A 25825-nucleotide genomic window follows, 5' to 3' on the forward strand; every position below is an offset into this window, starting at 1 on the left:
ACTGGCATGTTTGCCCTATTACACAATCATTCAGCCATGTGAGGTCTAAGTCATCACAGGTAGTCCTACCCTTATCTTTTGGAGAAGGGCAAAACAGACAGTGAACACTGAATAGTTCTTGAGCATCAGTTACAATTAATATTTCCTTGGTTCCCTGACTGCCACGCTTAAACAAAAATATCCTGATTGCCTAAAGTTAGCGTAAAGGCGTTTACATACCAGACACCTAAAATAGAGGACAATATTTCATGTATATTTACCAATTTTTCAGATGTGAATGAGCAGATCTGACCATTCAGATGACTGCATTTGGTAACAAGTTCGCTCATAGCTCATGGAATGGAAATATAATGGAAATACTACTTTAGCTCAGACACAGAGGAGGACCCTGCTTTGTGTGGTCCCAACTCTGCCAACAAGACCTCAAACTGCCCCACAGACATCCTGAAGTATGTTTGAAAGTGATCGTGATACAGCTTCGACTCCTGGATCAAACCATGAAATTCTCCCTGCTGCTGTCTCCTCTTGAGAATCAGATGAACTCAGAGACTAAGTTTCTTGTTTGGTTGTTGTTGTTGTTGTTTTTTTGTTTAGAAAGATCAGGAACAGCTCATCATTGCTCGATGTTGACTTCATTTTTGAGACAGGTTTTTTTTTTTGAGGACATGTTCATTGCCCACGTACATTACATGACAAGTTCTCCCGACAGGATTTGAACCTGGTCCTCCTGGTCTCAAGGTGGCTACTCAACTCACTGAGCCAAAGTCATTCTCAAGTTCCCCCGACCCCAACTGGTCATGGCAGATGGCCGCCCCTACCCGAGCCTGGTTCTGCTGGAGGTTTCTTCCTGTTAAAAGGAAGAAACCTCCCACTGTCGCCGAAGTACTTGCTCATAGGGGGGTCATTTGATTGCTGGGGTTTGCTCTGTTTCATTGTGTTGTTGTCTTTACCTTATAATATAAAGCACCTTGAGGCAACTGTTGTTGTGATTTAGCGCTATATAAATAAAAGTGAATTAAAATGGCGCCACTGTTTCACAATGCACTCGGTGTGTAAGGGCTTTTAGGGTTGGCACTAATGATAACTCAGACCTCAGAGGGTTAATGTTGCTTCTGTGAAGCACTATACTATACAAAACTACATTTGTATTAAAAGACGGTTATAAATTCTTCCTTTCCATGTTTGTTACTGCCAGCTTTGCACATGTGTGCGTGCATGCGTGCGTGCATATTTTTGTGCATTTCTCTCTCCCTCTTTGTATAATGGTGCTACGTGGTGATCTTACCCTCAGTGGAGGATCCGGACAGATCAATGACCACGTACACCTTCCCCTCCGGCTCCAAGTCAATCTGTGCAGAGGAAGAAAGAAAGAAACGGAGAGTAAATCAGCAAGCAATAACACGACTGAACAGTGAGTGCGGCACGGGGGCAGTCCTCCAGCACAAACAAACACACCAGTGCACATGCAAGAGGTCATTATCTTGACTAGAATTACACTCTGCCCCGACACTCCATATTATTATTATGGTTACACTCTTTTAGCCCCCATGTACTCCTGGTATTAAATGCAATTATGCATAAAGATTATATGTAAGCAATTATCTGCATTTTCAAATATATTGTAAACAACATATTATAAATGCAAAGGCACCACTATCTTTATTCGTCCTTCAGCTAGGTAAGTAGGTAAGCGGAGCAGCAAATTTCACACAGAAGGTGATACAGCTGTACTGGCTCAACCTTTTTTGCCTTTGGCGAGGTGAGTTTGTCTCCATCACTTTGCAGCATTTGTGTAGAACAAAAATAAATAAATAAATTCAAGGACGGCATCCAGACAGCATTCACTTTTTCACTTTATAATGTGGCTGCTTTAACAACCGCATTCAAGCAGGATGTAAAAGTACAGAACGCATGTTAATAGCTGGTGTAAAATGAAACAGAGCTTTATACATCAGCATAATACAAAGCATCAGCATTTCTACTGAGGTCTTTGGGGGTGATTAGAGAATCCTTCCATCCTTCCATTTTATTCCATTTATCCAATTCAGGGGTTTTTGACATTAATCTGAAGTCAAACATGACATAAGTTTGACTTAGGTAGTGCATTTCTTATGATGCTTGTGGTTCCTGTTGATACTATGGATGTCCTCGCTAACTCAACCAGCAAACTAAACATTCCCATCCTTGCTGAATTGCACTAAAACTAATTAATCATCTTTTACACACCTTCTTACAATTACAATTCTTTTGAGCAATTTTGAGTAACAACAAAAAAAAAGTAAAATCAAAGGTTTATTTATTCAAATAATTAATCATTAAGGAGAATGCACTTGGTAAAAATCAAATGTATACCAATCAAATCAATTTAATTTGACCCTAATCTGTTAAATTTAATGTTTTACCATGTGCTCATATAACAAAAATGCATGGTACTTTGGGCATAAATCGTTTTTTATCGTATTGTGTTGCACATTAATACATGAGTAGTTTATTTGATTTATTTATTTGATACACCCTGTTTATGAACATGTACAATGTTTGACATCGACCATTAAATTAGGCTCAATTTTAAGTATTTTCTTATTTTTACGTTTGTTTGATTATTCTCTATAGCTCCCGTTCAACTACATATCAAATATCAGTCGACTCAGATCTCCAAAATCTGGTAAGCTTTCATGATCCTTTCACACTATTCCCAGTCGTGGTACACCCATTCATACCCAGGTGCGGCTGGATGGTAGATGAATTGGGCACACTTAGGCGCTTTACACATCAAGTATGAAAGGAATTCAGCCATCGATAAAGATGTAACCTCAACACTGCTCGTCTGTCATTCCCCTCTCCAAACACCTGTCTCATGAGAAATGTGCGTATGCGAGCAGATTTCAGCACTCACATCTGCTTCCCGAGCATGACAGATGAGGTTTGAAGACAGGCGAGACAGAAAACAGGAGCTGCAGCGGCATGAAAGGATTCTCCATTGGAAAGTTTTTTGTGTATACAAGTGTCACATGCATGTGTTCTCTAGTGCAAAATATTAATAAGAGCGTCGGCCAGTGAGAGGATGGCAGTAAAGTATTCGGTCTGGGTAAATCTAATTGAGAGGTTTGGTTGTTTTTAAGTGATTGAAACTTGATATCTTTGGTCTTTGGTCATGACTGTGTCTTCAGGAAGTGTAACGGATATGTTTTGCTATTCTCTGAGACTATCTAAAAGACAGGACAGCCATTTCCTGCCTCCCCTTCATGCCCCTCACCACGTTCCCCAGTGTGATCGGTATTCTCACACCGTCATCATTATCATCACCTTTACCACCACCTTCACTTCAACACAGTCTACAGTATCACAGCTTGATTACGGCTGACATTTGATTGTGTTTTCTTGTCAATTTTGACTCAACTGCACTGATAAACTGCACACAATCAAGATACGCAGGTACAAAATGTACTCAAGTCACATTTTTCACTGCTGTGTTTTTATAAAAGAGACTGAGACCTTTTGGAGCATTATTTAACAAATTACTATGTCATACAGACAATCGAAGAAGTTTCGGCATTAGTTTTCATGACTGAAATTCTAGTATGTTAGTACTAATTAGTAGATATGAGTGTTTCTGTGTTGCCTATGTGCTATGTGTGTATGCAGCTTGCTATCGTTACCTTTCAAGCTCGAGGCTTAAAAACACGAGGTCCTATATCTGGACAAGTGGTTGACTGGGTCCTCAGTCAACTTTGCTGATCTAAAAAGTACCTCAGAAAAACCAAACTCAAAACTTTAGGAAAATAAAGGCATCAAAATAGAAAAAAAAATGGGTTAAAGGCAACTCACTAGTAACGCAAATAAAGGAACAGACATTGTATGGAATACAGTCAGATTTAGTATAAACTTCAGCTTATCAATGGTTAAAAAATGAGCAGGTTTTCATCAGTGTTTGCAGCATACTGTTTGCAATGACTTCCTGTAACAGTTAGGCTAAACCAAATAGCGAGTGTCCCTTCCTGCTAAATAACACTGCTCATCCAGTGTGTGCAGCACAAGATCATTTACATACGGCGATTATTAAGCTCTAATATTAACTTCCTGCATTTTAACGTAAGAGAAATTGCTGTTATTATAGAGAGCAGCAATCAAAATGTTTATGGCTGCATAATGCAATTTAAATAAATATAGTAGAGAATTTCTTGATAGTAAAACGCTCAGCCCAGTAAAACCTTCCTCAGCAGAGAGTCCAATGAGCTCCTTGGCAAAACATTCTCTTGTGCGAGTTTATGGCGAACAAATTTGCAGCACTGGCATCTTGGACAAAGTCACATCACATCCAAGTCTCATCCAAACCTTTTATTTTTAGATCACCAGCAAGCCCAATTCTGAAGGTATCTACACATTATAAATGTGGTAAGATATTAGTGTCTATTTTTATACTCAAAGATATTTAGAGTTGCCAAAACAGCGACTAGTTGATAGAGGACGACTGGAATGAAGGCAGTATGAGATGTATGTACAGTACAGTTATAATCCATTCATCCTCTATATAAAATGAATAAATTAAAGTCAGTGTAATTAAATGAATTAATCAAAACCGCAGCTGATTAAATCACCACATCAATCATTATTTTTATTAGAAACAAAAAAAATTACATGTTATAATGAGTTAAGCCAGCCATCAAAAAGGGAGGCAGTTTCAAACTTTTAAATATTAATGGGTAAGGGCGATCTGCATACGCACAGAGACTTATTCAACACCAGCCGCCCACAATACACATGCAGTCACAGAGATGGGAGAAAGTGCAGCAGAGCGAGCTGGAGAGGCAGACGACCCAGGAAGAGAGAGTGAGGAAGAGAGAGTGAGGAAGAGAGGTTTAAATCCTTAGTTAAGCTCTGGGACAGCAGCAGATCCTCTTATGCAACAGTCAGACTTGCACACAGGAGGCAGCAGCGCACATGCACACACACGCACACACGGACTCCATCCATTGCTGAACATGAGACACAAAGAACACAAACAAATAGGGAGTCCATACCTCCACACATCACACAGCCTATCCCACAGCAATCAGGCACAGTGTATGGAGAAACACACACACAGCTACATGGACAGAAACTCAAAGTCCTGCTGCCTCCAGCTGGACTAATATGATATAAACAAATAAACATGACACATTTTTTTAACCTACATATTTCCTGTCCCCTTAAAAATATCAGAAAAATGCTGCTTGCTTATATTTTTATGGTTCACAGAGTTAAAAGATACCCATGCAAATAAATTCATTAATGTGTTATATTTTCTTTTGATTCACTCTCAAGCTCATATTTTCTTCATCTGTATAACTTTCATCAAAGACTTGTTGTCAGCTTTTCTGTCATTTTATGGTACTACTGATGTCAAGTAAAGATGGAACAATACATAAAAAGGCCGGCTTTTGTGCATTTTAGTTGTTCTTACAGCAAAAAATGTGAAAAATGCCACACATTCAGTGTCATATCAGGGGATCCGCTGCATTTCTTTGACATATATTTTATTTTTAACTGAAAATCCCAATGTAAAGGAAACTGTCCCAAGCTAAAAACGCTAAAAGACTCGAAAGATGTACTACATATGAGAGTGCAAGTATTATCCTTTTGTTTTGTGTGTCTAACACATAGCAACTGCGGGGGATTTGTGACCTATAAACGCCATTGGATTCTTCATGTCTACCCTTGAAAATGATGTGCTAATCCCCAAACGTAACCTCTTGCATAACCGCGCATCTCAGCGGGGATTTCAGCCAAAAGATGGACGCAGAGTGATTTGGAACAGAGTGGAGCAAATGGACAGCACCGTCATTGATTTAGCGCTCGGATGGCACGCCATCCAGCAAAACGGCACTCTTTCCACATCGCCAGTTTCTGGCCACTTGAGCCATGCGGTGCCTTCGAACTCGTTTTTCATATCCAAAATCAATTAAGATACAAAAAATACATCTGCTGCACAGATATGAGTTTTTGAGGATGAATTAGACCATATATGTGCTCAAATGTATCTTTAAAAATTAAAAAAGAAGAGTTTATTGCAGTTATAAAGCAATAAAATAAAAGCCATGACAGATACAGTATTCTATGCACAATGGTTAATTAGGCATCCAGAATTATACCAGCTTTGTTATATACGACCAATTTTACCATACATCCAAACCTCAGAGTTTGGCCAGATCACCACATTACTTGTAGATTGTAGATTCATCTAAATGCTTCCCACAGATCGTCATGACATTGGTTGTTATGGTAAAGTTAAACATCCATGTAATCTGAAGGAATTAGAAATATTTATAGGTCAATGGAGTTAAACATAATAGTGGATTCTTACATGAAGCATGGCTAAAGTTTCAAACAAAGAAGTTTCAGGCTGCCGGGTGCTCTAAACACTCTGTTTAAAACAGTTTTTTTTCTACTCCTGGATCTGCATGACCTGAATGAATATCTCTAATATGGTCATTCAAGGTCAGGATAACACTTCATCGCAACCCTTGCAAGCCTGGGGACAGCCACACAGAGCAAAGTAGGCTGACAATTAAGCTGAACCAAGGCTGAGTAAAGCTGCTTTTAGCTGCTCCCTCATTCACAATGGGTCACCACAGCAGGTAGCACCGCGTGTTTGATTTGGCAGTTTTACACCAGATGACCTCCCCCAAAGGTATTTGTGTCTCCTCCTCCTTCACTTCATAGTTGAATGTGTAAATCAGTACATTACGGAGCCACTGAACCAAGGCCCATTATAAGATTTTTAAAAAAGCATTATTTCGGTCCTCGAGTCATGCTAAGCTACCATCAAAGGATCCACCAATTAATAAATAGCTCGCTGTTTGTAGTAGATGAATGTGACTTGTAGTCTAAAAAGCACTTTGGGCATTACCATTAGAACGATCACCTAACATTCAATATCTAAAGCAGGTTTGTCCCACAGCGACCACTGTAGCAAGGAATATGCACTTGAATTGTGAGAATGATTTTCCACACTGTACCTTTAACAACACAATATTTCCTGGTTCAAAATACTGTACAGTGATAAGTCCAACCCCCAACCCCCCTTCGCTGTAGTTTTTACACTTTGCAAAACCATCGAGACGGCCAGACTGGAGCTTATGATGGGCCAGTTCTGGCTTAAGCGGGGTTTATGCTTTCCATGTTCGCATGCCTGCCTTTTTTTGGGGCCACACGGACTTGTCTGCATAGAATTTACATTACAATGTACCAACCACACATGCACCCAGGCAGCGAATTTCAAACGGACTTGAAAGAAGTATAACAGGAATGACTACTCGGCTGTCGGGTTTCCAGCTGTCCACGTCCGTGATGAGTATAATTGAGGCTTTATGAGGCTTCTGGCTTTTGACACGTCTGTTACTGACCTTTTTTACGCTCATATTAAAAACAGTCTCGGTCAAATCAGGTGACTTAGTAGGGATCCACTGATTCCCATCCTCAAAAAGTGGATCGGGTGAAAACAGGACAATTCAATTCAGTTTATCTTGTTCTGCTGGGGAGTGAGCGTAGGTAGCATGGAGAAAGCTAAAAGCATGAGTTGCAACAGTCTGGATGCATTTCATGCTTGCTCTGCCAACAGTTTTCTTTGTTTGCAAAACTTTTTGAGGTAATCACAAACCACAAGTGAGTCAACACAACTCAACATCGTTCCTGAGCGTAGCCAATATTTTGGTATCACGTGACCGCCCGAAAAAGTTGCATTCCTACATCACAGTAAGACAAACCAGTGATTCAGCATCTGCATATGAACAATACACACACCACAAACTGCCTAATAATACTCATCATGGACGCTGTGAATGCTGGCTTTGCTTCAAACTGAAGGAGAATAGATCAGTAAGGCTTTTGCTGCTTTTACTGCTTTAGCAAGTGAACACACCTGTCTCGATAAAACATGAGAGTTAACCACTTCTTGTTTTCTATGATTATAACCTCACCTCTATTTGAATTGTCATCAACTGTGTCATGCCAAAACGCCCAGCAGTCCATTCATGACTAAACAAACGTAACACGAGTCTGCTATTCTGAACCATGAAAGATCCCTCAAGCTATTCACGAAGCCACAAGAGCATTGTACTGCATCAACAGGCTTATCAGTGAGTTTAATCGTGCAATATCTCGGAAATAATTTGGTCAGGTTTGGGTTGTTATACCAACCTGAGCTCCGACAACATCAGGAGGAAAAACAATTACTTGCTCTTTTTTGACTTGGTATTATCTCATTAATTTTGTTGCTAGAAAAAAAAAAAAAATAAAATACAAATTTAAAGCTACAACATGTGTAGGCCTACTCACTACCATCAGGATGAATAACTCAGAATGTACTGAAAACTGAGCCTTTAATGTCAAAGTGAGGCCAGAAAAATGGGAACATTTTGACACCAACTGTGCCTTTGTGTGCTACAAACATTCTGTCACACATCCAAAGGCTGTAATATAGTTGTAACAGAATTGTACTAGTATTATTGAGGTTTCTCACATGACATCACACACTCTTTGCTCAAGAGCTGTCTGCCACTGTTGTCTAGGATGTGACACCACCATGTGCTAGGGAAACAACAGGTTGGCAATGGTAGCTAGCATATTTCCACAGTTGCATGTAGTTTTTTTTTAATGATCCTGTGCAAATACTTGCTAACTGCTAGCCGAGGCGTAAGACAACTTGCAATAATGTGACTCCAACCGAAAAGCTAAGGCTCTCCTTCTAAGTAAAAAGTTTTGCCAACATGTTTTAGAAGGTGCAACTTCAGAGAGTAGCTAGCTTGTTTCCAGACAAGTCCTTCGCTTTCATTCAACATGCTAGCAACCAAAATAATCATAAGAAGGCTTTGGCTAACTGACTGGGGAATACACATGTTTTCCCCTAGCAACATGTGATTGCCAGAGGGTCACTGACATGTGTGAATGGGGCTTTACTTATTTGAGCCTACATTGTCAACATAGCTGTCACAAGTCCAAAATGGCAGACAAGCAAAGGTCACATGACTGAAAAACCTCATTAGTTCAGAAAGCTGAGTAATGTTATGTTTGTAAACATCTCATTAACTAACTACAGAGGCTTGCATTACCCTTCTAAAGGCTAACTAGAGGCTAGCATGTTTAAAAAAATCCTCTAATAAAGGAAAATCTAATATTTTTTTGCCACTAAAATGTTGTTTTTGCCAGTTATGCTGTTATGCTGGTTGTTTTCAGAATATAACGCCCTGCTCTGTTTCTGATGATGTTTTTATATCAACACTGACTCAAATCATGAGTGTAATGGGTGAAGAATCATCCCAGATTGTGTCTTTCCTTTCTTATTTTCTCTTTTTTTAATCATATTGTCTTCATAATAGATGATAAACAAAGCTGGAAAAGTTGGCTGATTATGTAGCGATAGATCAGATCAGATTAAGGCTATAATGAGATAAGAGGTGACAGTATCCTATCCTAGGCAATAGGCCATATGTTTCTTTAATGTAACTTAATTTCTATTTTTGTACTTGTTAATTACAGGTAATACTGATCATCTGTATCTTTATTTTTATTTTTTTTTAAGGACATACCTTGATTATTTGAGTTTAATTGACAAGTTAGGCCAAAACTGACATTTTTATTAGGTTATTTATGAATAAGCTTGTCTCTTCACAAACTTTATTATATTATGGCTCAAGTAATTATCACCGGCTATTTTCCTGGTTACGTCATTAACTGTTCAGCCGATTAAGCGTCAAAGCGCGGAGAGAACAATCTGTTTATTAATTTTCTCCAACTGATTAATCGACTGACCACTTAAGCACTAATAACTTTACATTACTGTGACAGGAGATTGCATCCACGTCACCAGCCCTGTTAAATGAATTGTAATGTGACTTGGATTTAACCTCCTGCGTGCACAACCACACACCAACGCCGAGGTTCCCCGCCTCGCCAACAAAAGATGGGAGGAGGGAGAGCCGGAGAATCTAGTTCGCCTCATTAATCTTGTTAGTCCAATTAGGACACTGATACAGCCAGAGAGATGGATAGCTTCACAAGCCCTCTCTCTCTCTCTCTCACACACACACACACACACACACACTCACACATACAGGAAGCAGAGTGTGGTTGAGCTTTCAGAGCGTCTGGGGATTTTAAAATGGACTTCAGAGAGATGTTAGCGTTAAACACATGTACAGTCTTAACTCTCTCGCATTGGTTCCATCTCCTCGCGCTCCAAACACAAAAACACACTGCTACAATAAAAGACACACACCATATGCAGCAGCACTGACAAGCACTCAACCAGGCAGACAGGGCACTCAAAGCTTGTATTATATCAATACTGTGGAGCTAACCCCCTCCCACTCTCCGTCCAGCTCGCTATCTCTGTCCAGCCAGACGGCTCTCTGTGTCTCTCTCAGGAGCATTTAGTCTCAGTGACAGCCTCCCACATCCATCTGTCAAATAACAAATTTCAGCTTTGAGAGAGCTCGACCGCATTCACACGATAACATGTGTGTGTCTGTGTGCGTGTCTGTGTGTTTGGCCCTCTTTCTAACAGCAACTCGACTCACACAGGAGGCCCCCGCTGAGTGAGACAGCATGAGAGTCATGCATCTTTAATGTAACATCACAGACGGCTAATAATGTAAGAAGAGCCGAGCTGTGGCGGCGGCGGCGGAGCGAAGGTAAAGCGGGAGGACGGGAGAGATTCTCATTCTGCGTTCAGACTGCAACAAAACCCGCCCCTCACCACAACCCAACGCTCCAACAATCCCGTAGCGTCAGGCAGGAGGCCAATTAGATTTACAACAGTTGATGTTCCCCATCAAATCATCCAGCCCGTTCAGTCATCTTAAGAGATCACAACCACTCCAGATATGTGCGTGATATCCAGACAGTCTGATGAGCAGTCCCCATAGATCAGACAGCCGTCACCGTTGGATGAAAACACGCTTCATAAAAATTCAAGCCGCACGAGGTGGCTGCACGATTGGAGAGAAATATCCAATTAAATATAAGACATCACTCTTTTTGAAGGTCCTCCTCTTTTAAACCAGCTCCTGAAAAGGCAGCTTTCATGTAAACACTACATTTGTTCTTTAAACCTTTGTTTAGACTCTCATTTGCCATATGATAAACGAGGTGTCATCAATTGAGGTGTAAGATTTTTTGATAACACCTTCACGCTCTTAAGCAATAGTTATGATAGCAAAATTGGCAAACTAACGGCTTCACAACATGTCCATAATTTATTTTATTATTATTATTTTTTTAAATTTACTTCCTGGCACAGCTAAACGAGAACCTTGATGCCAATTTATATATTTGTCTGATAAAGGAGGATAAGGAGCTGGCGAAATTTTGCTCCATACAAACCAAAATAAAATCCACCGAGTGGAATTTCTAGCACTCAGTAATTCAAATATTATAGTTAGAATATTAAATTTAAAAACTGAGTAAAAAAACAATAACTTGCTGCCATACAAGAGTCGTCTGTGTGTGAGTACTCAAAAGTATAAAACTGCCAGACCTTTTTTTTAATTGATTACACAACCATGTGACCTTAAACGTGCAGGGCAAACTCAGAGTAGTTTCATTTGTGACCTTACTCTCCACTGTTAATCAGATAATTCCCAAAAAGTGGAAGTACTGGGCCTCTGGGGAACGACACACACATATAATCACTGTGTTACCTTACTTAACTTAAGTCTATACTTTTTCCTGTTATTTTTCAGGACATTTTTTATTAAATACCAATGAGTTCATAAACTCTGTGCTAACTACTTTTATTATAATAACTGAAAAACAAAGCCTGTTTATTATTGATAAGATTATAATTCTTAAATGGAAAAAAATACCAATATAACTTTTGGTTATTTGTGTAACTACAGTTCTCAGAGGTCCACCCATGGCGAGACATTGAAACGCAAATCTGTCTAGTGTCTCTAGAGTGTAGTGGTTTATAAATTCACCTTACATTTAAAAGATCCCCAGTTTGGGACCAGAAGGAAACACAAATGAATGTGCTGTATAAGGAAGGGGTTTACTACCAAAGCAATAGTTTCAGAGACATTTAACAACCAAAACTGTGGTTAAAGTCATACATAACATAGAAAAGCTGGCTAAAACAGACAGAGAAATACAGGTACACTCCTGGTTTCACACAGAAAGAGGAGACAAGGAGTGTGCATTTCACCTTCCCATTTCTTCCCTTTCACTGGAAACATAAATTAAACACCCTCAGCAAACATACACCCTACACATACACACTAAAGGTTGTCCTGATTTGGCTTTAGTGGGCAGTGCACCATATTTGTCTTTGTGTGTGAGCATATATCTTAAATCCAGACTGTCCTACTTAACCAGCAGGTCACCGAGGGGTGGGGCCCATGATGTCATTGTCCACAAACAGAGATTGTGAGGGAATGGAGTCTGGGGGTCAGGAGTAAAGCAAGGCATAATGACAATGTGGCTGTGACCGTGACGATAATCGTGTCTTGAAAGAGACAAAGTGGAAAGGCGGGGAACAAGGTGACGGTGTCATGATGCTGCCTCTGTGACTATAGGATTATGTTAGTGCTCGAGGATATTTTTAACTTTGGATGGGGTTTTTTTTTTAAGGCAACAAAACATATAAAGTCAAACAGGTGGATCTCAGTTGTTTTCATCTTATAACTTTCTGCAAACTGCATCTTTTTTGAGAGGTAGCAGCAGATGGTGCAAAAGAGGCTAGCAAGACTTGTTAGTGTTTTCTATTTTTAACCCTCTGGCTGTTCATTCCCTCAAAGTGGCACCGGTTCTTAACCTTTTTACGAGTCTGACAGCCACTAAAGGATAAAAATATTTTTTGGCCCTCCTCCCCATCTAAGGAAATGTCAAATACCATACTCGGTAATTACAAGCTGTCTTTAACATACTTGTTGGTTACCCTAACGTTGGTTGCAGAAATGGGCAGGTGGGAGACAATACTGACACCAACCTTCCCGGTGTAACGCTGAACTTTGGACAACTAAAACTTTCATGTTTCTCCTTGATTTCGTTCAGAGAGAATTGCATCCCCCAGTTCGCAGCAACGTGGTGACCAGTGAGCACAGAAAGTCAAATTCTGCAACTTTAAACAACAGTGAAGAAAACGGAGGCAATGCCCAGGACTCAACGTCAAGGCGAGTGACTGAAGCAACTACCAATGACAGTGAAATACTGATGATTGATATATTACAATGTAGTGCTGGGCAATATGGAAAAAATATTTATCACGATATGAATTATTTTATATCATGATAACGATATATATCACGATATACCACCTGACCTGTGGTCATCTAGAAAGTACGCAGTCTGTAAACAGCGAGTGGAGAGGGTGCAGTGTTTGTTTTGAGTTACCGTAAAGTATGTCGCAAATCCGGGTGCACGTATAGCAGCACCAGGTCGCAAAACCACAAGATGGAGTTTCTTTGCAAAAAATATCATTTTTTATACTTTATTTTCTCTTGCATAAAGTTAAGATCATGTATAGTGAGAAGACAACACTAATATATTTGCCACAGGCTATTTAACCCTTTAAGACCTACCATAGAACCAAGTCCGCCAGAGCTTATCTTTATGTTTTTACATGCTGTAGTGCCATTTGTGGGAGCATTTAAAGTTTCCATACATCAATACAACCGTTATAGCCCAAATTTTAATAATATGTATGCATTAAGTCCATAGTAACTACATAAATTGCAAAAAATTGTAGTGCAATAAACTACAAAAAAATTGAAAATCGTTTTTGGTTTTTTTTACATATATTTCTAGTTAGAAAAATTTAAGAGGCTTATCCCTCAAAACTGTAAATACAAAAAAGTTGCACAAAATAGTTTCCAACCACGAGAAATTTATTTTGAGTGTCTTCATAGTTTTATTTTTGAGATACACTAATTTTTATATACTACAGGAAAATAAATATTATAATGCATCAAAATAAACTATTTCCAATAGTGTAATTTGAGTTCTAAGCATCCCAGAAACGATACAGAAAAGCATAAAGTCAAACATGACTTTTAAAAACACCAACATAGGCTTATAAGGCCCTTTCGCGAAAATGACGTCACTTCCGGTTTCGGGCAGGTAATGGCGGACATGCGATAGTTCGCGCTGACGTATATGCCAACGTAGGAAGTGTTATGACCATCGGCAAAGCGTGTTTCTGGAATATTATGTTTTTGTTGCTGCAAGAATGAAATATTACCTTTTTGTTGCTTAAAGTTTGGAATATTATGTTTTTGTTGCTGCAAGTGCTTCTTATGCAATTTTTGCAAAGCTATATGTGGAAGGAAACCGTGACCTAGGGCAAGCTGATGGCATAAGATGTAAGTACAACTCCTCCGGTTTCACATGCAAAAAAATTATTGCGCTACCTTACATGGTTCCAGTTCTACATTTAAAAATAGTTAGGTAAAACGGAGTGTGCCTGCTCCGACCGGTTGTAAAGGGTTAATTATATATTTTATGTAATAATTTATAAAATTTGGGTTAGAAACGATAGAAACGATAGAAGACAAATGGCACGATAGACACTTTTCTATCGTCCACACGATATATATCGTCATATCGCCCAGCACTATTACAATGTGCTAAATAAATTACCAAAAGGTTACCTAGGCAACCCAGGCCTGAAACTCTAACTGGAGCAACCAACCATTAGCAACAAAGCAGGGCTACCTACGTGGACGCCCCTTCAGGGTAACAGACTTCCAGTGTCATGGCTCTGTTCTGCTTTGCTACCTACTGCAGCTACAGCTCATCTAGACTTTTTATGGCTATCTAATGTTGAAAGCAGGCACATGGGGCAAATTCTCGCACACACTGAAAAAGATTTACTACAAACTAACAACCCATTAGTCAACCAACTTAATTAGCATTTTCCTGTCTTCTCTTGATGCAGCTCCTCCCCACTTATCTGCTAGCTCCTGCGGGAGACTGCCTTACTGTACCCCGCGCCTTGTCTTCAATGGATTTACTGAGTCACTGCACTTTTGTGGGGGGGGTTTTAGCTTTGTGATATTTTGTGCAACTGAATACCACATATATCCGTGACATTTGCACGCAGACTAACACATTAGCAATACAACCTCACTTTGGCACAACTGGATTTAAAATCTGTGGAAAGAACTGTGTATACAGCCAAAAATCTTTTGTTCTTCCGTGGCTACACGGTCACCATTTGTGTCTACGTTTTTTGAGAGTAAGTCAAATTCCTTCTGTGGATTAACACGCTTGATTCTGATAGCATACACAACATAAGTTGTAGCCAAAGCTTGACTTATGTTGCTGCAAAAAAAGTGGCAAATTATGAAATGATGATGTTTTGTCCACATCTGTGCAATCGATACATTTTTGATTTACAAACTGGGTGAAATTCTGTCACAGCCAAGGTATATATTCTTCTCCCTGACCTGTGACATTAAAATTTTGATCAGATCGCCTTAGAGTCAATTATGAAGAAATTTCCTGACAGGCGCTCTTGAGATTGAGATGAAAAAACAACTGCAAAGCCGTCGCTGCTGACATAAAATGGTTATAAATTCAATATTTACACTAATATAACAAATTCAGAAACTCTACACCGCCTGAATTTGTTACTTGTTTAAGAATTTTTAGAAATATGCAATGCAATAAATTCTGCCAGGCATAAACGGAGCCTATAAAACATGTTGTACTAAAATATTTGGCTTCGTAGTTGTAAAACAAAAAAGAATTTAAACTGGTTAAACCATCTTTTAAACGGATGTTGGTCGGTCTCTAGTTGTAGCCCTTCAGTCTTTAATCCCGGCTGCCGTGTTGGAGAATGTGAGTGTATCTGTGCTGAAGCCAAGTGTCAAACAGTGGCTGGCTGACATCTGACGTGGCCCGTGTCCCAGCGAGGAAACGTTACACTGTGTGGTCATCACGTCTCAGAAGCTTCCAGCAGCCTCGCAGCTCTCGCCCTCCAGCCTGACATGTTTACATGTACACAGAGCTTACTTCCACGCCTCATCTCCTGTCCTCTCTCAGTCATCACCATTGTTTTCCCCCTCCTCAGACTCGTCTTGCTACCTTTGCACCAACTCTGTTTTCTCTGTCAACTGAGAACTTTTTTTAAAAAACACTACCTGGAGCTATTTTTTTTTTAATTACTAAGGAAGCGATAAGCTGGTGGTAATAATAGCCAGCCTGACTTGAATATTACAGCCTGCAACTGTGCACGCTCACTCCTGGTTGTTATTAGAATTAAATACAATAATATAAAACCACAATTAATAATCCACAACTATTGAATAAATATAATAAAAAATAATACCAGATAATCTTATGAAGAATTTAAAGCATCATTACAGAAAAAAACAATCACTAAACTGGATCTGAAATGTTACCTCTTGAGATTGTTTCAGAAAAAAACATAATTAAAGTAAAAATGAGCCATTTGTAGTTTGACTATTCCAAAAAAAGCACTGCAATGTTATGGAAGTCCAGTCACAGACTGAGCACCACCAATAGATAAATCAAATGTTGCTAACCAGATCTTTGAGAATATATGGACGCCCTTCATCACCCTTCATGTCGAGAATTTGAATATAACAAGCTGAAGATGTTTCCCTCCGCTCTTCTTTTCTTTTTTTGTTTTGTGAAGCTGCAAAACAGAAGCCTCCCCCTTCTGTGTGTGTGTGTTTTCCTTTTCTTTTTATTGTTCTGGCAATACAGCTTGAATATTCTTTAAACGTACAAGATGTTCTGATTTATGGCTGTATTGTGTTAAAATTTAATAAAAACACTGCTGCAAAAAAATAAATAAATAAAATAATGCACAACAATCATAAGGGCAAAACATCATGGTAAAAAATAATCTGTCAAACATAAACAGCTTGTAACATTAATAAAGTGAAAGGCATGCTGGGTAACAGGCTGTTAACAGCTGGGAGACAGTGAGGAGAGGTGGAGGTTTAGAAGAACAGATCCAGAGTAACTTTCAACCAATAGCAGAGCTGTGTCTGCAGTCTGGAAGCCTTTCGGGCTTCAAGAAAATGAGGCCCTGCTCACATTTCTAAGTGTGAGCAGGGCCAGTACAGCAGGAAACAAGACGATGGTAACGTGTTACTCTAAACTACCTGGAGTTTTTACCTGGAGATAGAATCGCTTTGGTGGAGAAATTTTGGAAGAATGAGTGCAAGTTACCATTCTGAAACCTTACAACGTAAACTGAGCTGTAAGCTTTTGTGCACCTCCCTGTGAATGTAAGTAACTTACTAAATGTAAGTATTTATTCTCTGCACATTGCTTTGTAATAACGGTCAATCGCTAACGGTAATTCAAGCTTCTGGTTGCCTAGGTAATCTCTAATTACCTAAGCACCTGCTAGCGTATCCACCACCCCGCTGGACACGAATCTACAATATCCTTCACTCTCGTTGGTATTTGTTTAATTCAATTGAGAAACATATCATCAGTGGTTATTTTGCCCATCATCGCTTGGTCTCTGCTCACCACATCACTGTGAATTATTTCCTGTGCGTACACCCCTTGAATCTAAACCTCTGCCACAAATATGTAAGAGCCTCAGAGTAAATTATTTTACAGAATAAGATTTACATGGTATCATTTTTTTGTAGACATTACTTCTTTGTTCTATTTCTATTTTTTCTTCTGTTGAAAAAAGCAACCCACCCTAAATCTATATATAAGCTTACAGTCTATACTGTAATAATTGCTAATAATGGAGAAAGCAACAGAATTTCCTCTGCAGTGTATGCGAAGTAAAACCACCAACCTGCAGGGCTGAAAAAAACTGCAGTTCCTTTAATGGCCACTTGAGGCGAGTCAATCCCACTGACAGATTTTAAATTTTCGAACATATTCAAGTGATGCATTTCAGTCACGAAAGAATAGACATCGCAGCTATAAGGAACAGAAAACAATACATAAATGGCGGTGTAACTAACCTGTGTGTCCTAAACGGTACATTACACCGATGACGATCTAAACAGCAACTGTATTATGTGGCTGAATGATTAATTACTGTTTTGTTACTGAGTAAAACTTGTCCAAACCTGCCTGAGGCTTGATTTACAGAGCCCAGCGGTTGATGCTGTAATGTCGTGTCTCACCGACTACCTGAATACATCATCGGCATAATTATGCTGGTGAGTAAAGTGGAATTTCCCTTGAAGAGTGGGCACGCAGCACAAGGGAACCCTTTAAGTCGCTCTACCTTTGAAGGCCTTGAGTTTGAATCACTCCTCCTTCTAAAAGAACTAAAACGCTGCTTTTCTGGCTTTTTTCTCTGCCCTTTCTTACCCCCCTCCCCCCCCCCCCCCAAAAAAAAGCTCCTACCTACCCATCTCTCTCTCTCTCTATCTCTGATGTGCCTGTGGGTGAGTGACTGTCACCAAGGGGACGGGGCTGTCACTGTCACCATGGGGATGGGCTCCGTAGAGCATCTCAATTACTGAGTGGGACAATTAATAAGCATCAAAGTCCTGGTTAATATTTCACCAGCGGCACAAAGCAGGAACCAGCGCTTGGGTCCCGGGGAGATGGAGAGGTGGTGGAAGACAAAAGAGAACAGGAAGCAGAGAGGATGGGCATAACAGTGCACATACGACAGAGATGGAGCGATGACGAGATGGGATGAGAGAGGCAGCAGAAGGGCGGAGGAAGTGAGAAAGATGGAGCTGAGGTACACATGCCTCAGTGTTCTTCTGAACAGCAGGAAGTATGCCATTTGGCTGTACTCTGTGCTGGGTCTCACTGGGTATTACTGTACACTTCGGTTTTTGTCACTGATCTGCTCTAAGTACTGCAAACTCTGCCGAGGTTTAAATAATTCGTACACACTAAAGTGGTCTGTTTTGCTTATTTTCTTGAAAGCGACCAAATAATGTCAATATATGTGCAAATAATTCCTATGATGCAAAATCTCAGGCTTCAGACTGCTGAACCCTGGGCTGTGAGCACAGAAGCTCCACCCACATTGGGAGGGGCAGCCAATCACAAGAAAGATGAGTTAAATGGAGAGCAGAGGATGCTAAAACTGTTTGATTCAGACAGAGAATGGATGGATGAAAGGTCCAATGTAAGAGAAAAAGAATATATTTTAATTAATGATTTAGGTGATCTTCTTCATAATCCAGTTGCCCTCTCTTCCCCCTATTAGATTGCCAATTACTGATATTATTGCTGCTTAGAAGGGCGGGGGTTAATATACAAAGATAGGGGTAGCGCGATCCAGGATCCATTATGCAAAATGTATTAAGTCACAGATTTTGTGGAGCTCTATACTGTTTTTTTTTCCTTGTTCAATGGCCCTCTCTGCACACAGCAGACTTAATGATCATAGTCCAAGAACAAAAACATGGCACTGCAACTGAGCACAAAAGATTTCTTTTAGCTAGGCTTAACTGAATATTAAATTATTTTTGTGTCTTATGGAAAATCTTTTGCAAACTCAAAAAACACGATGTCTACAGAATGGATGAGCTACTGGATGAATATAGCGGCTATGAGAGACTGGACTGGCTGAGTTCACAACTGCTAATTTAATGTTGTGCCTTGAGAATTCAACTTGGTAAATAATTACCCACAAAGCACAAATGTAATCTAATCTAAGACTAGTATTTGGCTCAAATCACTGCTTGTTCCCCTGATTTCTGTCTCCTTTTCTTTTTTCAAAAAAGGAGGACGTTGCTGTCCCGTTGGCCTAGGCTGAAATCATATTTGACACTGGATAACATATATCTGTACCTGCTTTTCATTTGGAGGCTGCAAGCTGAAACATCATTCATCTCACTGCTTTGTTTAAGTCCTTCAGTTCACTGATGTAACCTGGTTTAAAACCAAAATAATCCCAGATGGGTGATTCTGCATTTGCTGAAAATGGGATGGGGAGTGGGGGGATCTATCTGTTTACTTAGTTTAGTCTTAAGCCCTTTTTCCATTAGTACCTACTCGGATCAACTCAGCACGGTTCGCCACGGTTTTCAGCGTTTTCCATTAGGTCATAGTACCTGGTACCAGATACTTTTTTAGTACCCGCTCGCCCGGGGTTCCAAGCGATCCGAGCAGGCACTAAAGTGTGACATCATCAGACTGCATGCCACTGACTGGCTGGTCAGTAGTATCACTCGATGAGTCAAGAGAGCCTCTCATTCACGAAAATTAAAACAGCCATTTTTGAAACCCAGCAACTAAGGAAATGGTTAAAACAACGCCATGGTCCCCCAGTCAGACGAAAAGCCACAGACCGAGCAGCGGGTTTCACTTTGACGTGCACCTTTTTTGTAGAGTTCGTGTGCCATGTTAATAACATTGTGGGATGCTCGGACACGTTTCTGTGACGACAACCACGCACGTTCGCTAGTACTGGATTGTAGTGGAAAACCAGTCAATCCGAATCAAGTCATGGAGATCCATGGCGAATGGAAAAGGGGCTTTAGTTATCTATCTCCAACTACAACATATAGCTAATGTTCATTCAAAAGTCAATATTAATATTTAGCCAATAAACCAAAGTAAAAGACTGACTGTTTAAAGTGATTTAAATTAAATTTGGCTAAACTTTTCGGTCAATGACAGGGATTAATGTTAGGTCGGTGTGCATCCTGAAGAAGGAATGAATGCACGGTACGGTAATCCATTAGAAAGAATCTTCTTTAGGATTCTAGGTTTTTAGGATTCATCCTCTGGGGATAAACTTTTCCAAATTCTGACCAGAACTTTGAAGTTACATAATTTGCTAATTAGTTGACCAAAAGAGAATCTGACATCATTTTTGATTGTCATTAACTGTTGAAGCTATTTAAAAAGCCAGAATACCTAAAGAGCATTTCATTCCACCTTAATAAGCTGCAAGTAGAGAGTTCCCCATGCGGGCTGTGAAGGTCATTCATTACTATTTTGTGACCTTTTAAAGCTCAAATAAGTGACAGATAAATTTACCATGAAAGAAATTAGTGAGCTAGATTTAAAGCCTTACCACCCAGTTTAATTTGCTTGCTCATTTTTACATACAGAGAGATTTATACAGAGGGTTTGCATCCACCACCGAGCAGAAAAGGTTGAAAAGATCTGATTCCAGAAGTCATTCTTGTGTTAACAGTATTCTCTGTTTATCCTTAATAACGTATTTTTTGTGAAACATACAGCGAGTAGTGATAAATCAGTGTGTGAGAGGCAGGCTGGCCTATTTTTTTTTTTTTTGTATAAATGAGTTTAAAAAAAACTGAAGAGAAAACCGTCTGATCTGAGTCAGACAACCTATTAACGAGTATACTATATTTCCCACCGCTGCCTCCTTGTTGAGACTGAACATCACATCCTTCCTTCCTCGCTTAAGACAGAGGCGCACGAGAAGGTAAGAGCATCAGGAGGAAGCAGATAAAAGAGGAGTTTAAGGTGCACGAGCGAGGCAGGAAGAGGAAGATGATGGGTAAACGAAGGGTGGGCGGGAGAGTGGGGGTGTTCTTAAAGCTGAAAGACGAGCTCGCTGCTGAAGAGGGGAGGATGAGAAAGACTCGGGAGGCAGAAATGGTGAGTAATGGAATAATGAAGGGGGGAGGGGGGGGGGAGTGAGAGGGACTGTGTCGCTCTGAGGCAGATGTACTGACGAGCCGGCTGGCTGATCGATGGGATGTGGTCAATCAGCACATTGATCCATACGCTCTGACCTCACTTTGGATGGCTGAGGGGCGAAGTGGGTGCCTGTGTGTGTGCTGGTTTATATACAAGTGCGTGTGCTGACATAGCATAAGGTTATGTAACTGCACATCAATTAACCCCCACCCCCCGTTAAGAAAACCTACAGTTTGGCAAGCATAAAATCATATACACTTTCACATCCTACACTCATTAACAGAGCTCACACTGACATTTTTTTGCAGCATTGCATCATGAAAATAAGCTTCCTAAGACTTTAGATTTGCGATTAATTCACCACAATGAGCATTTTGTTGCCCCTCTTTTTTTTTTTAAGATTACATCACGGTCATATGTTAATCCAGCTGAGAGCAGGGCCTCTATTAAATACTCTTACTTCAAAGAGGAAAATGCCATTTCACAAAATAAACTGTAATAATATTGTAATAAGTGCAATGGGTGCTGTGATTTCATATCCTCTTCCAAAGGCCTGACAGTGGATTTTCATTGTGTGTGTGTGTGTCTTGCCTGAAACAGTTGCCTGAAAGGTAGAAAATTATTAGAGTATTTCACAATGTGCTTTGGAGAACAGTCTGCCGTTATCCTCTCCCCCTCCCAACTCTGTCCTGAAATCACCTTCATTAGCCTTTCGTCTAACATAAGGCAAGTTGACACAAAATGAGGGGAAGCAGTGGAACGAGATCACATGTTATAACTGGAGACAAAACTTGCAGACCTAAAACAAACAGCTCTTTATTCCCTTACATACAAATCTACGTGTAGCAGTCCAACATCACAGTCTTAACGTTAAATGATGGGAAACCGTAGTATAGTTTTCTCCTCTGCATAGCTGAGTACATCTCTGAAAGGACAGTAAAACGAATAAATAAGTAAAAAAACAAACTTATCTTGAGCTGCAACGCTGCGTTTTCGGGGGGGGGGGGGTTAAAGAAAACAACAGCTCCTGTTTCTGCGAGTGCAAAGAGACAGGAGGAATGCGATGAACTGTGAAAGGGCGACTGCAAGTCGAACCTGAGATGCCCAAACCAGATGCAATGCAAGTCCGAACAGCTCCTGTGTCACAGATAACGAGGGTAAAGCTGCATGATAATAGAATGGAAAACAACAAGTCGCCCCTACATGGTCTCATTTTACATTAGCAAAAGACGACTCCATGACTTTGGTTGGAGGTTGATATTGGCATTTATAGAAAGTATAAGAGTAACGGAAACAGAAGAAACACCCTTCAACCATGTTATGAGTGTTGATGTTGCATAGTTTGTCCACTAGAGGGCAACCTGCAAATTCCCCGTTGGAAACGCTTGTAAGGCCACGAACACAACAAACAGCTAATCTGAGCAGAGCGCAAATAAATAAAAAATGACCACACGTAACAAGTGTTAGGGAAATCCGTTTCTCATGAAAGAAAAACCATATCAGCCGATATACTGGAAAATTGGATTCTTAAATGACCAAATATCGGTATCGGCTTTTATAATGTGGTATCAGTCAGACTCCAGCTGTTATATCCATACACACGTGCAGTGTGACAACGGCAGACTGCAGCACAGCTAAGGAAACTGAATAACAGAAGTGGAGGCTCTGACGAAGAGCTCAGTGCAAATGTTTGACACTGGAAGAGAGCATTTAATAATAAACATAAGGTAAACATCTTCTTCTTCCTTCTTGATCCTATCCCTAGCATCTTCCTCCGCATGTCCTCCTTCACAACATCCACGAATCTTCTCTATGGTCTTCCTCTTTTCCTCCTGCCTGGCAGCTCCATATTTAACATCCTTTGTTCAGTATATCCACTATCCCTCCTCTGCACATGTCCAAACCATCTCAGCCTTGCCTCACTAACGTTGTCATAAATATGAAGGCCCATTTCATTGTAAAAGGCTCTGAACTAAAACCAACGGTTTCACTGGATAGGGATGTTGTCAGTCTTGATACTAAATGATACTAGAGTTAAACATATATTTGTTACCGATTAAAGTGGACGTATTGTGTAGCTGTTAAGTGTAGTTATATTTCTGTGAAGGAAAAAATCAGTGCTGCAGACTTTTAAGTCGAGCATTACACTGGACCTTGGTGCAGGCCCTTGGTTTATCTACCTTCTGAAACAACATCTTTCCCCTTTAAATCAACTAGCCTCTCACTGGCTACAATTCACAAACAGACGGTTTGAACATCAGGTTACAACAAGAGAGGAAACTTCAGTGTGAAATGGAGCCTTTAGGAGATAGATGCAGGTATTGTAACATGAAACTAGTGGTTTAGAAAAGTCTTGTTCTGAAGCAATAGCACTCTTATCATTTTTCATGTTTTTTAAACTGACTGTACGGAAAGAGGGGCAGATTTGATTGTGAAACCAGCTAACGACTTGTCAAACGTTAGCCGACTGATCAAAATCTTCCAAAATGGACTCTAGTAGGTCCGTAACCATGAGTATCACCCCCTGGTGGATATTACAAAGAATCTTGGTTGAAGGTACTGTCATGTTAGTTTCACTTTTCAGACCTGGAATTCACAACCATCTTTTATACTGTCTGTAATAGGAACCTGAAGCTGGAGGGGAGGGGGGGGACCTCTTGCGAGCAGAAAACAAGCATAATAAGGTCCTAAAGTCTTCGCCATCATATTGTAGTCTTTTTCAGTTTCACCCACTGGTGTGGCAAAGGCTCACGTTTGAATTTTGGGAATAGAAGACCAACAGTATTGATTCCTTACGCAATAATAACCGACAGGTGAAACCTGGGAATACTCTTTCCCTAGCTGTTCACTGTGAACAGGAACATGAAACAAGCAGTCAAGCAATGGCATGCATACCACAGCCTAATAGACCACATCAAATACACTATGCAGATAGAGTGTTTAGGATTTCCTTCCACCTGCACATGCAAAACTGTGGCTTTCACCTACAGACACGCACACCTACACACACGCACACACAGCTACAGATCAAACGCATACCCAGTCTTCGTAGTGCCTGGTTCCATTCTGCAGCAGGTCCTCCAGCTGGATGGTGCAGTTGGCCACAAAGTCATCATACCCGATGGGTGCATCGTGGAACACGGACAGCTCCAGGCTCCTTCCCTCACGCACCTCGGTGCAGAACTCCTGGTGCCAAACGGGACTGTTGGTCTTGGTTCTGGTGGCGGTCTGGCCTAGTCGGGTCTGATCCAGATTCAGAGCCAGGTAGGGGTCCAGCAGGAAGGAGCCGCTCTTCCCCACTGCGTGACGCAGCGCCCATGGAGTGGGCTTTAGGTCCACCGCCTCACAAACCCGCACCTTCAACAGGCCACTGAACACAGGCATGGCTGCTGGGAAGTGTGTGTGCGTAAAAGGATGAGTGTGTGTGTGTGTGTGTGTGTGTGTGTGTGTGTGTGTGTGTGTGTGTGTGTGTGTGTGTGTGTGTGTTTAGGCTAGTCTGCCTGTTCCTGCTCCTGTACACAGAGTGTTTCCTTCCAATGAGCGGGGTCACTGCACAGTCCTGCTACATCCCATAATGCCGCTGGCTCCTTGGACTCTCAGTCTAGTACAGCCATATCAGAACAGCTCGTTATCCACACACGCGCGCAGAGACGCCAACAGGGCAGCTGACTGATCCCCAGCAGGCTGAAAAACGCAGAAATAACGCGGACTCACACCCTTCAGGGGTGTCCTGATGGACGCTCTCCCACCGAGGCGGTTGCCTTGTTTGTTTACGATCGGTCTCGTGAGCCACACAAAATTCCTGTTACCGCGGAAACAGAACGGGGTATAAACGTCTCTGATCAGAAACGCAGGTTGACTGGCTCACGTTCACGTGAAGTCCCGGAGCTTCCCCGCGGTCCTCGTGTGTCTCTCCCGGGTCAGGGTGGAAGAGAGCGCGACCAGCCGCGCCTAGCCATCCGGGATTGGTGCTCCTCTTCCAGCCCGTCTCGGCTCACTCGCTCCTCTCCTGGATAATCTCCTTCCTACGACCTCACGGCACCGCGATATTTGCGCGTAACCCTCAGAAAGCAGTGCCTTTTATTGCCCCCCCACCCCCCCAAATGAAGGTTTTTTTGGGGGGTTCACGAGCACCCCAAACACATCCCAGTGCTCCGCTCCCGTTTCGCTTTTTTTTCTCCTTTCGCTCTCTGCGCGCTCCCCTCGCTTCCCGTCCCCTCGCTCCCGAATCTGTGAGTGAGCGCGAGCTGCAGGA

General features: G+C 40.9%; 1 protein-coding gene across 1 annotated transcript in view; it reads right to left on the reverse strand.

Moving 5' to 3' along the window:
- Positions 1-25825, reverse strand: part of prkcea (protein kinase C, epsilon a) — a 56516-nt gene extending 30691 nt beyond the window's left edge. The window contains exons 1-2 of the mRNA XM_063482783.1: positions 24610-25825; positions 1286-1349 (exon numbers count right to left, since the gene is read on the reverse strand). Coding sequence (XP_063338853.1) covers positions 1286-1349; positions 24610-24954 — 409 coding nt within the window. The 5' untranslated portion in view covers positions 24955-25825. The remainder of the gene's footprint in view (positions 1-1285; positions 1350-24609) is intronic.

Source organism: Pelmatolapia mariae, linkage group LG8 (assembly GCF_036321145.2).
Source record: "Pelmatolapia mariae isolate MD_Pm_ZW linkage group LG8, Pm_UMD_F_2, whole genome shotgun sequence".
In the NCBI taxonomy this organism is placed as follows: domain Eukaryota; kingdom Metazoa; phylum Chordata; class Actinopteri; order Cichliformes; family Cichlidae; genus Pelmatolapia; species Pelmatolapia mariae.